We start from the raw sequence: 14,190 nt of genomic DNA, 5'->3' as shown, positions 1-14,190 counted from the left end.
TTTTTTTTTTTTTTTTTTTGCAATTCAACTAATCAGTCTTGGTTGAGTTCTCACTCTACATCATAAAATCTCCCTCTCTCAACTGATTGCAAACTTCAAATATTTGTAGACCACTGAGTTCTCCACCTCGTATGTTTACACGCATCATTTAGGCAGGACATATGGACACTTAAGAGTTTTAGCTTATTTAGCCTCTCCCCATAAATCACTCCTCCTAGATTTCTTGTACATCTGTGCATGTCACTACATTTACGGCTGTGCTTAAAGGCTAAATCTGTTCGTAAGAGAATGAAGAGATGTAGTTAAAAATCCTCTCAAAAGTGGCACAATTTTTGGAAAAGAGTCTGAAAATGAACACTTAGAGTGCTGTCTGCGACCAATACCGTGGACTTTGTTTTGCACTTGCTCTGCACAGAGCACCTTGCTACCCAAGTAAACAGCTTTTTAGATGAGACGTTCAAAGGAACAATGATGCTTTCAGAAGCTAAAAGCCCAGGTTTTTACAGGCATATTAGCAAGTGTATCTGTGACTAGTACCATAAACAAAATGGGAACACAGAAATAAAAGTAGGTTATACTAATAATAGCTACCTGTAGATACAGAAGAGACATTTCTGATTGCATAGATGTTACTAAGCCATCTGGATGTCTGTAGGATATAGCCTGCAACTCCGTAAGACCACATCTCCTATAATATCAGGCATTCTACCAGCGCTTAACGAATAAAAAGATGGTTAGCCGTACTGCTTAGAAATACACAGTATTGTTAATAAATGGCTTTGCTCAATAAGGGTAGATTCTAGAGGAAGAATTTCGTATATTCAGATTCTCAGACTAATAATTATAGCTTCCGTTTGGAAAGGCACAACCTTGCTTTCATGCATGCAATTTGCATCCATGTCTGCTCTTACAAAATTAGGGAGAAGAGTTTTGCACACATAAATTAATTGCTAACATATTTTCTTGTGTTTGAACTGTAGACAGTTAACTATCATTCACCAGGGCTTTACTCAGTGAGGACACAATGAATAAGGCTCTGCAGCTAATACCAATCCCACAAATACTGTGTCCTAAACATCCCCAAACCCTGTGATATTCACCTGACAAAGAAAAATCTCTTTGGCAATAAAAGCTGGTACAGAACTGAAGGTTAGAGAAAGAGGGAGAAGAAGGGGAGGGAGAGGGAGAGAGACTGATTTGCTCTCAATGAATATGAAAAAGCTGATCTCTGCCATTGAGGAAAACTCTTGCACCAGCAAGTGCTGACTGATTGCGATGAGGAATGCTTTATCACCAAGATCCAGACACCCTTTCATATGGTGATTATTATTCTTGTCATGACCCTCTGGTCATCAAGCCACAGTGTCTTTTGTCACGAAACAACTATCCAATAAGGAATAATCTAGGAATAAGCCTGTAGCATAATATCTTCTACTTGCTTATACACACAGCGGGAGAAGGAAAATCTTCTTCCTATGAGTTATTACCTGCTCTAATCCACCTTGGAAAATAGCAGTATTTCCTTAATTTTGTGAAGCATGCAAACATATTTTTCACAAACCACAGCTACCCGAATAGCTCAGCTCAGAGCTGAAAGCAAATCTAAAACCTCTCTCATATAGTAACAAATAGTCCAACATCACCAACAAATCCATGGCAGAACGGAAATTGTTAAATATTCCCATTAAAACTTGATAAGGACATGCAAAGGTTGAACTGCATGCCAGCTTGCCTCTGTGTTTAAATTCATATTGTCTTCTATAAAGCTCAGGTCTGGCTTAATTCCTAATGCTATTCTTGGAGCAACAGCTCCGACAGAGATAATGCATGTGCAAAGTCCCAACAAACAGCACCCGCCACCTATCAACGTTAGTTCTGTTTTAGTTCCTAGACAATAAAACAAAGCTACGTTCTTCAGAATAGAGACATTTTACATTAACACCACCATTGACCATAGTAGTAGTACCCAACTACAAAATCCTGTAGAATTCATTTAATCTTCCATGCATTATTTGTCTGGCTCTTCCAATGCCGCTGCTTAGAAAGGGGCTCCCACTCTCCGGCTGCAGACAGCGCACCCTGCGCTGAACGCACCCAGGGAAGCAGGGCTGGGAACCCCTGCTCTGGGAGCGGACGTGAGAAGCCACGGCTGCTCGTACAGGCCGCTTCTTTTTATGTCCTTATTGCTTATGTAGATCACCTAACGCAAGGGCTGTTTGGGATGATTTTATCCAACTAGCAAGCTAACCCTAAGTAACAAATACAACAATACATATACAACTGTACAGAATAAAAAATTAATGGTGTTAGAGAAGGATGATGCACAGAGACATTATGTGTGACACTGGGGAGGAAGTGGGGGTAAGCGCGCATGGTTAATATGAAAAGATGTCCAAAAAAATTGAAGCATAATAATAGTGCAATTTATCCTTGCTAAACGTACTGCGCTGTGCTATAATTAAATATGAAAACCTAAATTTATCTCTATGTTCGGCTGTCATTAACTTAACAGGGAGTGCACATGTTCTAATCTAATGGCTGATTTTTTTCTCCATGTGCAGCATATTAAAATGTATATTAGCCTCAAGGTGCATAAACACAAAATAATAGACCAAAGGTTTTGGCCTGTAGAGAAAAAAATCCATGCTCAAAGGCCGTCAAGTAGCTGGTGATGCAGGGGAGACACTCACTTAGCCTCATTAAGCCAAAGCTCTCTTTTGCTTGTCTTTTGTTCTGCATGACAGCAGCCTCTTTGTTGTATAATAATTCATTCCAAGTTCGTTCCAAGCTACCGAAACTGGTGAACTGTGGCCATTTTAATGAGCAGTATTGGTGGTATGCATAATCTGGAAGCCACGTGGACCAGGCAATCACAGAGCACTGCAGCCAGCAAAATGAGATACTGTCGAAATCACAAATTTGTCAAGTTGTTTTTGGACAGGGTATTATAATAAGCACTAAAATATGCATCTTATTACTCTGCATCTGCCAGTCAAAGATCACTGTAATGAATGCATGCTGCAGGGTATGACCAGGCCGTTTCCCTAAGTAAAACAAACTGCAGAGTACAAAAAAAGAATTATGTATTTTTGGCAGTGCCTGGATTTTTTTTTTAAATCCTTTCGCATTGGGAGTTGGATTTTCCTGGCTTGATGTCCGTTGCCAGCAGCGAAGGCGCTAAAACCGCCACCGCCAAGGAGTTAACACGAATACGTTGTTTCTTAATAGCCACACTTACTGGCTGTGAATGTGGAACTTTAAACCCAGCGCTCAAAGCAAATTTAGCATACAGTACATATAAAACCCACAAAGATTAAACTACTTTAAATTCACCTTAATAATCCTAGTTCCTTTTGTTTTATCCATTTCTACTGCAAATGGCTTCACCATTAGGAAAGATACATTTTATGTAACAACCTGCAGTCTCCGTGAGAAACAGCACTGCAGATAATCACAACATAAACTTCCATAATAGACCAGTTAGGGGGAAAAAAATAATGTTAGAGAGGTCCTTTTTTCTACAAATCGGTCAGACCAGGGATTGCTCGTAACTGCTTTTGGCCTGCAGACGCTGGGAGGGTCACCAACGGCAGCAAACCTGGTAAGCGTGACCCGCATAGAGGGGTGCAGAGCTACTGGTGATACTCCACAGAGGGACCATTAGGCTCCCACCTGGAGCCACGCCTGTGGAGACCTTTCATCACATCAGAGGAAGAGGTGAAAGACTGAGAGGGAGAAGCAGAAGGAAAGCACTTCCTTCCTCATCTGCCTGCAGATGCTGGTCCTGATTTATTTTAGCAGAGCCGTATTTTTGGTCAACCCAACAAGCACACGCAGCAGCAGTCCCTGAGTGTGTTGATGCACAGTTCCTATAATATCCTAAACCAAGAGGTTTCTTGCTCAGTACTGGCTTACACTTGTCTGGTGAGAGCTGTATTTCAGGTGCAAGCCTTAGCTAATGGCAAAAAGGATCAAACAGCCTAAAATTCACCCCCTCGCCTCAGTTGTTCTTCAGAACCGGTCATGGCAATACGGGGAAAAGGGTTTCTTCATCAATGTTCATTTTTTATTGCAATCTCCACCCCACTGTATGATGAGATGGTCTGTACTTCTGGACATGGCCACAGATACCTTCTGTTTGTACTTCTTTACGCAGTGCTGGAAACAAGGGGACAGTTCTTCACCACACTGGACAAACTTGCCTTCCTGAACAACAAGGAGAGCTTCCACAAACGAAGGGTGAAAACCTCTGCTCAGTGAAGGCAGTGAGAGGTCTTGAAGAATCTGAAGGCACCCAGAACATGGTGCATGCGTTACAACAGTGTCCTTGCACGGCTGGGAGTTCACATTTTATGTATTTATTTAATAGGAGAGCTAATTTAATATTTTGCATGAAATATCAAGGCTACAGCAAGGTATTTTCTCTGTCACGCTAATTGCTATTTAGATTTGACTGCAATCAAGTTAGAATTTGACAGGTTTGTACTGTTCACAAGACTCAACTTTTAGTACCCACAGACATTTGAAGCAAGTGCGTATTTCAGTCTTAACAGGAAGTCCATGCATTCAGAGAACAAAATCAGCACTCATAAATTTAAGGCAATGAGAATTTTCACCGAAGTTCATACACTCTGCATGTTTGGGATCATTCTCTCTCACCAGTCTGTTGGAGAAAACCACCTCCTATAAACATATTTTTATCATATATGGTTTTACCATTTGCAATACAGCACAACCTTAACAGTTAAGGAGGGTTCCCTATGAAAACCAGTTTGTTCTGGGTTTTGGATATTTCTGGAATCAAGATGCTTGTATTACCACTTTTTTCTTCTTTTTAATTTTTGAACCTTTAGACAGGATCAGACAAAGTTTTGCAAAACTTCTGGTGTTGAAAGCAATGTATGAAACATCCATATATATGCAACTCTTCCTATAAGCCCACACCTACCAACTGAATACACTGCCGTATTTTTAACGTTAAGCTACCTGGCACATATAGAGGCCACTGCATTAAGTATAATTTTTATAGCTGACATTAAGTGGAAGTTTACACAGAAAAACACTACGCCACTTCTGTGACCACCAGCTGACACCAGTGCATTTCTGGAGCATGATCACTTCAGCTCTCTGAAGTAAGATCAGCGAGCAACTATTAAAAAGTCCTGTAACAAACAGACAAGGTGAGATAGTTACTACACACAGGAGATCAAATTGCACCTCTGGGGAATACTGTACCTTATCCAGATACCTGGTGAGAACCGAGTTACCTTTATCGCTCTTGGTCATGTATCTTCCTGAGAAACTCAGGAATTGCATTTTAAAACATAATTCTGTTAATTTTGGATTATAAAGATACTACCTGTGCTCCTTCTCTCTTCTGCAGCCCCCTTTATAACTTTGCTTTGTAAGAGCATGCTCTTACTGTCTGCCTGATTGCATCACGTACTTGATCTCAGTCCTAATTTCATGCTGAGGTAAGCGTGCTTTTACACAAGTTCTTCCTTGAGGGAGTCAGCATGAAGCAGCGTGGTGTCATCATTACCTTGCCATTCTCTCATCTCAGTGTCAAGATCTGCAAGCTGAGATGATAGCTGAGACTAGCTGACAAGTTTTATTCCATGCATTTAATGGAAAGGTGATTCAGAGGTGATATTAATATCAGACAGTCATTTGTCACAAGGCTTTAAATTTCAGGCCCTCCCACAGAAAAAAACCCCACAACTAAATAAGCCATCAAAAAGCAATGAGGAAGAAGACTCAGAAGACTGACTTTGTCCACCTTCACTAGTCTGCTGCAACATCTGTGCTAGGACTGTCTTTGAGGCGGATGTGGATTCCCTACAAACACAGGGCAGAATTAGTAAAGTTGGCAGAGTCATGGAGAACAGCATCACCTGGTGACTGGAAGCCACGACTGACGTTAGCATTTCTAAGGGGGAATCTTGCTGCTATTACAGGTAGTGTAGTACCACAGGTTGTATCTTGGGCAACGGCAAGTATTGACTCCAGCAGCAACTGCTGCGATAGCAAAAGGGAAAAAAGCTAGTGCTGAAAAGACTGTCGGAAAATATCTACCAGCTGGCTAAAGGTGATAAATTTAGGGTCCATATACCAAAAAACACATTCTGTAACACTGAAAAACAAAAATTGCACTCAAGTTTTCCAAATATTTTCCAGTGCTATGATGCTTCCTGTATGGTAAGGGCTATAAATTATCCGATAAAAGTATTAGCTGTATTAATGCAGAAGCATGAACAGGTACTAATCAACATGATTCTCTTTTTCAGCCAAAATTGATATGTTTGCTATTACACTGGTTATTATATTGCACTCTTTAGCTCAGTATTTTTAGTATTCTTTCTGTTTAGGAAGGAAATTATTGTGATAAATGTAACAACTGACAGAGGTAACTGTTCAGTTCGTCATTGATCTGGTGACTACATGGCATGGCAGCTTCAGTTTGATGTCAGGTGTACCATTTCGAAGGAAGTATTTATCTTTTAGTTTAGTCGTCAAATACTACAATATTTCATGACAAAACTCTACTGTGTCACTTTCCTGTGGCAACACTCTGCACTCAGCGCCTGTTTGATGCTGAAAGCACGGCAGAAAATGAATTATCAAAAGAACAGTGCACTGCTGTATAAAAATACGGACATTAACATTCAATATTCCACTGTGAATCAAAATAGATACTACTATGAACATGCTTAGCTGGGAATAGGACCAGTCCTAACTCTGTAATCTATTCAAAACTGGGAGAGGCTCAATGAATTTGTATACAATCAGAAGGCAAGTGGTTTTGGATGTTACTGAAAAAAATTCTTGTCCCTCAGCTCCTTCTCATTAAGTTGTCAATTGCCTGAACTTCTTATCCCTGTGATTCTATGTGAAAATTAATAGAAATTTGTAACAAAATGAAGGATTATATTTTCACATTTACTGCACCAAAAATAAATGCAACATATCGAAATCAGCATCTTTCCTTCTTCTCTTTTTTTTTTTTGTTACACAGAAGTCCATTAGTATTTGCTCTTTAGCTGCTCACAAGGTCTTACTAAAGAAACTGCATTTTATCGCACAGTAATACCAAGACAAACTTGGAGACATTCTTACAAGTTTTTAGAACTGTAATGTGGGATTTTGGCTGTCATGTTTTACTCCACGTGAAACATACACATTCCTACAAATTACTTTAATCGATGAGAACATACACATCGCATCAACAGGCCATCTTTTCTTCTCCGAAGAGCGAGTAAGGACATGCTTTTTAGTGAATTTATTTTTAGAAAGAGAATCAGAAGTGTGTGTTAGCAAGCTAGATATTTGTGTTTCCGTCTAGATGAAACTACAGTACTTAACTAAATTTACTAGACACAAGTACATGAAATCCAATATTGTTAATAATTTTTGAAGGTAAGAATACTGATTCCTATAATACGGCAAACTTAGTTTATGATAACATAATTAGTTACACTAATAACACTGCTTAGTCACAGTCTTGCTAATTATGATATCATAAATATTAATGATATCAAGCCTTTGTGTTTGATTGCCCCTAGTAGGATCATTTATCACGGTATTTCCTTTTACTCGTGCTGTATTATTTTTCTTCCTTTTCCCTTGAACGTTCATTCCTGGACAAACAGCCATCCTGAGCTCATGCCTAAAATAGATCACTACCTCACCAAGGATGCGGCCTGATTAACTTTCTATGTTATTATTTAGCAGCAATGACCCAATGACATAATTCAGTGCTAAGGGCAATCAGACACACGATCGGTTTTATTCTGTATGCCTCGTTCCTTTTCACTGACTAACAGAGCCAGCCAGACAAGATTACACAGGGTTTTGTTTTTCATTCTTTTTCATGTGACCTGTTTCAGGTTAAGATTCCTTTGAATTATTAAATGATTCCTTAAAGCGCCTTTTCACGCTTACCTTTTAAAAGTTAATTATTCATGTAGTGACAAGCAGAAAAGACTAAGAATTATATTTTCTTCTCTCATCCAAAAGGACATGAGAAACATCTTTGACAATGGTTGTCTTTTTAGTAAAACGTAAAGGTAATACAAAGATAGAACAGTGAATGCAGCTTTAGAGAATTACAACAAAGCTGTTACATGAGTTGGAAATAAATGCCGTGTATGTTTCTACAGGTGTTAAAAGAGGGAAGTTTAGATGTAACCCTTTGAGCCTGGTTTAACTGCTTAACATAAACAGATGAAAATGAAACTGCTTATATCTTGTTTTATTTTTAAGCGGCGTATTATCCAGAGCTTTAGAAACAGGATTGTCTTTTCTCCGGGAAGGTAATGTTATAATTTTCAGAGCTCCACAGAGAACAACAACAATACAGGAGTCTCTAATCTCCTGCTAAATCCAACTCCAGTCATCAGCAATGGTAAGCAGAGATTTGGAGGCATTTGACACTTCAAATCCTATTCTTTTGTAATTCTTTACTTCTTACAACATTTTCAACAGTGTTATATCAGATGTTTGGAAGGATAATCAATAGGCATGATGTATAACTGAAATCAGTCTTCAAAGCAATCCCCTCTAGTAACCAGAAACAAAAGCTCAGCCTCCCTGCTGTGCAGGTATTTTGCTTAGAGCAGTAGGCAGCAGGGCAGCAGGAGGAAGCCAGTTACACCTCCCTGCCTCTCAGCATGGATCAGCTGGTGCCCTGGTGGAGGGGTGAGCAGTAGTGGGTCGGCTCCAGCCCTCTGCGTCTGGTAAAAAATCTCCAAAGATGCTTTTGTAACAGTGAACTAGTAGACCAGAGAGGAACGACAGCCCAGAGGTTAGGATTTCAGAGAGACCACAGTTTACACTCCTATTTCACTACAGACTTTCAAGGTTTAAATAATCTTTCAGAATCTATTGAATTATTCAGCATCACTGTTCCTTACCTGGAACTTCCCTGCCTTGCAGAGGGTGTGGGAGTCAGCACACCTGAAAGGCCATGAGATGCTTACGTACGGTGATTGAAGGGCCACTCCTACCTGATCTAGCGCTTCAACTAACAGCTGGTTTGTGACAAGCTGTTTCATCTCGTCAGGTCCAGTGCTAGGGGGCTTTCATGTCTCCTGAATGTTGCGCCCTGTCTGGAACACCCAGGAACTTCTGGCACAATATTAGTCTCAATTTGAATCAAGATGGGTTTTGTTAAAACAAGCAGTTCCAGAATTTGTTCCAATGAGTTTGTAACTTTAAATCCTACACTTTTTTTAAAGACATGATGTTACAAATCAAGTGGAGAGATCACATTTATAGTAAAAAGGCTTTTAATTCCAAATAATTTCAAGTTTGTCTTCTTAAACTGCCTTCAGATATTTGTTAATATTCAGAAGAAAAAAGACTTCATGGACTAATTGTGACAGCAGCAGTGGTTAACCAAGGTAAGTAGCAGAAAGCGCATACAACGATTATGGAACTGCATTCAAAGCCAAGACACAGTGTCATTAGACAGGAATGGCAATGAAACAACATACCTTTCCCATCATATCAGCAATTCTCGGTACTGGTTTTCCTTTCTGATGGCGCATGGTTGCAGGACTCTGTCCATTCCAGTCCTCAAGTTCCTCAATGCTTTTCAGGTAAAGAAGAGCTTGCAGTCCTGTGCAGTAGTCATCAATAACGGTGAAATCTTGATTCTGGATTGCACTGCACACCTACGAAATGTAAGTCCATTATCAACAACCTCCTGGCAGAGGAGCATACAGAATTAGTGAGCTCTTTGGACTTGCTGATTATCAGATGACCCTTCCTGCAACTTCACTGCGAAGGAACTACAAGAATTCAGGATATTAATTGGCTGCTTAATCCTATGTCATGATACCACCACTGCAGTTCAGAAAAAAAGGGACTCAACAACACTAGTTATGCCTAGGTTGTCTGAAGGCTGCTCAGAAGTAAGCCTGCAAGCCCAGCCTCAAATGTGCCTTCTGGGACACTTCCAAGCACACCGTCGATCCACCAGCTATGCTCAGACCTCTGCCTACAGACAGACAGTGGTATTCCCTAGCCTGCTCTGTTCGGGAAGCACAGACATATCCAGCTAGGTCCCAGTAAAGCAAATCACAGGACCACAGACTCGCTGAGAATGCAAGGCATCTCTAACCATTGTTGTGTCCAACCTCCAGGATCAGAGAAGGGTCAACTAGAGGAGCTTTAGAAACACAGATTGCAATCTAGCTTTATAAACATATAAAGCAACGATCCCTGATCTGCTGAGCTTAACATGTAAATACAAAACTACTGACAGCAGTGGATAGTCTGACCATTAACTTGGATTCGCCTGGACCACGTTGTGGATATCAACTCAGATTTAAACCCTGAGAGACTTCCAACCAAACTGACAAGGAAATAAAAATTCTCTGACTCTTCTCTGAACACCTTCTCGTTAGCTAAACTCTAATCATCCATCAGTGACGAGATGTAGGGTTGGTTGTCAGTCCCTGGAAATGCTCTGAAATACCAGATGTGTCAGTGATTTCAGCCTCTAATTCAGCTTTTATTCTAAAAACTAAAAAGAACGCACCTGATAATACCTACGCTTACATACCCGCATAACGAACACAACAATGAAATAGCCACCTATGTTAGAGCGTGAATGTGTGCGTGAGCGCAAACACATCCACGCTCCTTGGACATGAAAACACACCGTGGTTCACAACTGACACCGACATTTAAAAAATACAGGAAATATAGAAATGTTTTTCACATTTCAGAAACGATAATATAACTTGCAATTCTTAAGACAGGGCCACATCACATTGTAAAATACCACACACTACAGCTGAACAAGATAAAAATAAGGGCAAACTACAAAATAAGCACAAGAATGTTTTCTATGCAATGCATTTACATTACACAAAATCTGTTTCTCTGGAGAAATAGTGTGGGCATTAATTAGCTCTGTTACGCCTTCCACAGACTTCAAGACTTTTTTTTTTTTTCCAGAGCAATTATAGAGAACATCATAATGATTTTGCGTACAGGTTATTTAACTGTGAACCTCAACAGATGCTTATTTAAACCTTTTTGTTCACCAAGGGATTTTCTATTTTTTTAATGCAGGGGTAAGACTTTTATTAGCTATTCTTGAAAATAATAAAACTGTAAAAAACCATACAGTTAAAAGCCATGTCATGTCACTTGAAACAAGTTCAGGCACTGTTGTCAAAACCCTGAAATATTTTGACAGGACGTATACACATGAGATACACTGGAGGGTACCTGTAATAACCTTATAAATAAAGAGGCTTTTACTGTTTTCCATCTTGTGGCACAGTGTTACGCACTGCAATAATACAAAAATGTGCAAAAGATGATTATCATGTGATCCCTGTGAGTCTACGTGCAGTGCACCGTTTGCCTTCCCTCGAAAGCCAAGTAGGTTCCAGAACCAAAGGCAAAATGCAATTTTTAAAGAAAAATGTAAATCTCTGCACTAAAGAAAAAAGTTATCTGTAAAGAAAGACTTAGAAACAGAATTAGCAAGTAGTTTCAGATGATCCTCCTCTCCTTTAGGAACCTTATGACTCTGGTGCCCAGTGGTGCAGATAATTAACCAAAGACATGCCTTCCATTGATTTCACTCCGATAAAAGCAAGTGCCTATGCTTCTGGGCCTTTCCTAGAGAGCTTCAAACATTAACACATACAAACCCAACAGAAATAGTTTCTCCAGTTTTTGACAAATCCTGAAACATTTTGAGCTTCAAAATTTCTTATGTTGCACGCATCAGATGGTGAGATTTGTGTTTTAGGCTTACAGTATCTGCCATGAATCAATGTAGAAGCCTTTGCTGCATTTTAAAAGGTGGTGAACAAAGTCAAGATAAAGGTCAGCCTGACCCATCAGCCATGACAATTTCTACACCACAGAGAGAGGTTTTTAGCATCATACCTGGCTGCCTCTGAATCACCACTTTAAATGACACAGTGCCCTCTTTTCAGCACAAGAGAAGTGGCAGGGCAATAGACCAGGTGAAGACTCAAATTCACACATCCGGAAAAATTGCAGAAGAACTGAACCGACCTGCCTCCACACATCATTAACGCCCCCACTTCTCTCCTGCTGCTTGCACTGGGAACAGCCATGCTTCTCCTCCCTTGCAAAGCTAAACGTTGGGCCCCTTCTTTTGCTGGTATCTTATTTCACAGGCACGAAGGGCAGGAACAGCAGACCAACTACGGCCATATTTAAAACGGAACTACCTTTGGGTTGCTACCACCTCTCATTTAATGTCTTATTAAATCACCTCAGCTGGAGAGAAAAGCGAGCAGGGTGCTGCTGAAGCAGCTGTTGTCCACACCTTGCATAGTGATGGGAGCAACAGCACGAGGCTGAACTACAACCAGCCCTGCCTGCTCAGCCACTCTCCTCAGCATCCCGCTCTTACCAATCAAACATAGCAAAACGCGCTTCCCTTTAGACCCTGAAGTAAAAGCCTGAACAAAAATGTAACTTCACAACCAAGAACATACACATCGTCAGATTGTGCCAGACCAGCAGTCTGTAGTCTGTGGCCAACAGAAGCTCTTATGGACAAGAATAAGGAACAGGGCAAGTGCAGATTGGTTGCTCACGTGGTTTATCAGTCTAGGTTCTGGCAGGCAGTAGTGCTGGGACTTCGCACGGCAGAGATGGCACCTCTTTGATATCCCTGGAGCCTAAATAATGCAAGTGAAATTGTTTTACGAGTAAATTAACATTCGACTGTTCACTAACCCAGGCTTTCACCTGAAATATTGACATAGAAAGTAGTTTTTTCTTCTTTGGAAGATGAGACAGGCCCTGTGAGCAACCTATGGGACAAAGGGAGGTCCAGAACACAACGAAGCTGTTAGCTGTCCTGCTGACAGTTGCTGTCCTCCTGTCTTGCTTGTGTTTAGCTTTGGACTAGAACATGGCCTAGAAAGATGCTACATATTTCTTGCTTAGAAAAGTAATGTATATTATATATAATATTATATATTATATCGTATTGCACTGATACACAGGAAGACAATTTTGTACAAGCTTGGTTTTACAGCATTGCCTGCCTCTGCCTGGGCAGTAGAACTGCTATAATTTCATTTTTACCATCTGACCTCCTCTCCTTTCCCCCTGATCCAGACTCCAGTGATCGCCCCTTATGTCCCAAAGGAGACAAGCCGGCCAACATGCTGTGTATGATCAATTATATCATGCTCTCCATATTCTGAAATCTAAAACTGTTCAGTATAAGTTGCAACTGTAGGTTACAATTCTAATCTATACAGACATGTCTGAGATAAAAAAAAAAGGCATAATGCCTGCTTTGCTGCTGGTAAATCAAACATACACCAAATGATCTCATTGGGGAATGGGGATGTGAAATGAATCACAGGCTAAGGCTCTAAGTAAAACTGCTCTGCAAAATGTACTTATGGGAGAGGCGTGCAAAGGTCCCTGCTGATGTCTTGCATAAGAAATGACCTGTCTGCTCTGTTACTAAATAAACATAAATACTGAGTCTAACTTTATCAAAGAATCTAAAGCCATTGCAAATCTTACTTTAGGAACTAGAGAAAATTGTCAGGACATTATTATTGTGTTAAAAGAATTTTACAGGTTACATGATTTTTATTAATCATTCACATCAATCTGAAACTTTAAATTTAAATACTTTGAAGAAAAAGTTCATCACTGGTGACAGGTACTACCACATCAGTTATAAAACATTGCAAATGCCTTTGCTTTTAGCAGAATCACTATGCAACAAGGAAATGCCAGTTTCTGAAGTCTTTACCAAGGCAAGTCCCCCATACTGTTTACTTAGAGCTCTGTCTAAGACCTTCCGGGTTTAGTCCACAGGATAAGCCTCTAGGAGCAAATGGCAAAACACCCAGACATTGCATTTTATTTTTGTTTCACTCCCTGCAAAAATTGGTGTGGTTCGTGTCCAAACTTTGGCATATCCTGGGGGACTGTGTGGAAAATCTGTGCCACCCGTGCAGAACACGGACAACGTGGCTGAGGCATTTCCAGCCAGATCGCCCACTGAACCCACTGAAGTCGGTGTTGCCCTTGCATTTTCCTATTGTTGGGTGTTGCAAAGAAGAAAAGATTTTCTGTATCACTAGAAAGAGGAAACAATGCACTCCTCTTCAGGCAGTACGCTGTCCACTCTCTCTACCCGCGATCTTCAGTTTTTACATA

The 14,190-nt window shown here is 40.3% G+C and overlaps 1 protein-coding gene across 1 annotated transcript in view; it reads right to left on the bottom strand.

The window, feature by feature from the left end:
• The window catches only part of LOC104489318 (dihydropyrimidine dehydrogenase [NADP(+)]-like), a gene marked incomplete at its 5' end in the record, with an annotated part of 65,847 nt that overhangs the window by 37,063 nt on the left and 14,594 nt on the right, over positions 1-14,190 (bottom strand). The window contains one exon of the mRNA XM_010131466.1: positions 9,495-9,674. Within this exon, the coding sequence (XP_010129768.1) occupies positions 9,495-9,674 (180 nt within the window). The remainder of the gene's footprint in view (positions 1-9,494; positions 9,675-14,190) is intronic.

Source organism: Buceros rhinoceros, unplaced genomic scaffold, assembly GCF_000710305.1.
Source record: "Buceros rhinoceros silvestris isolate BGI_N320 unplaced genomic scaffold, ASM71030v1 scaffold8732, whole genome shotgun sequence".
In the NCBI taxonomy this organism is placed as follows: domain Eukaryota; kingdom Metazoa; phylum Chordata; class Aves; order Bucerotiformes; family Bucerotidae; genus Buceros; species Buceros rhinoceros.
The sequence above is the reverse complement of the archived record's forward strand: the minus strand, read 5'-3'. Positions and strand labels throughout refer to the sequence as shown.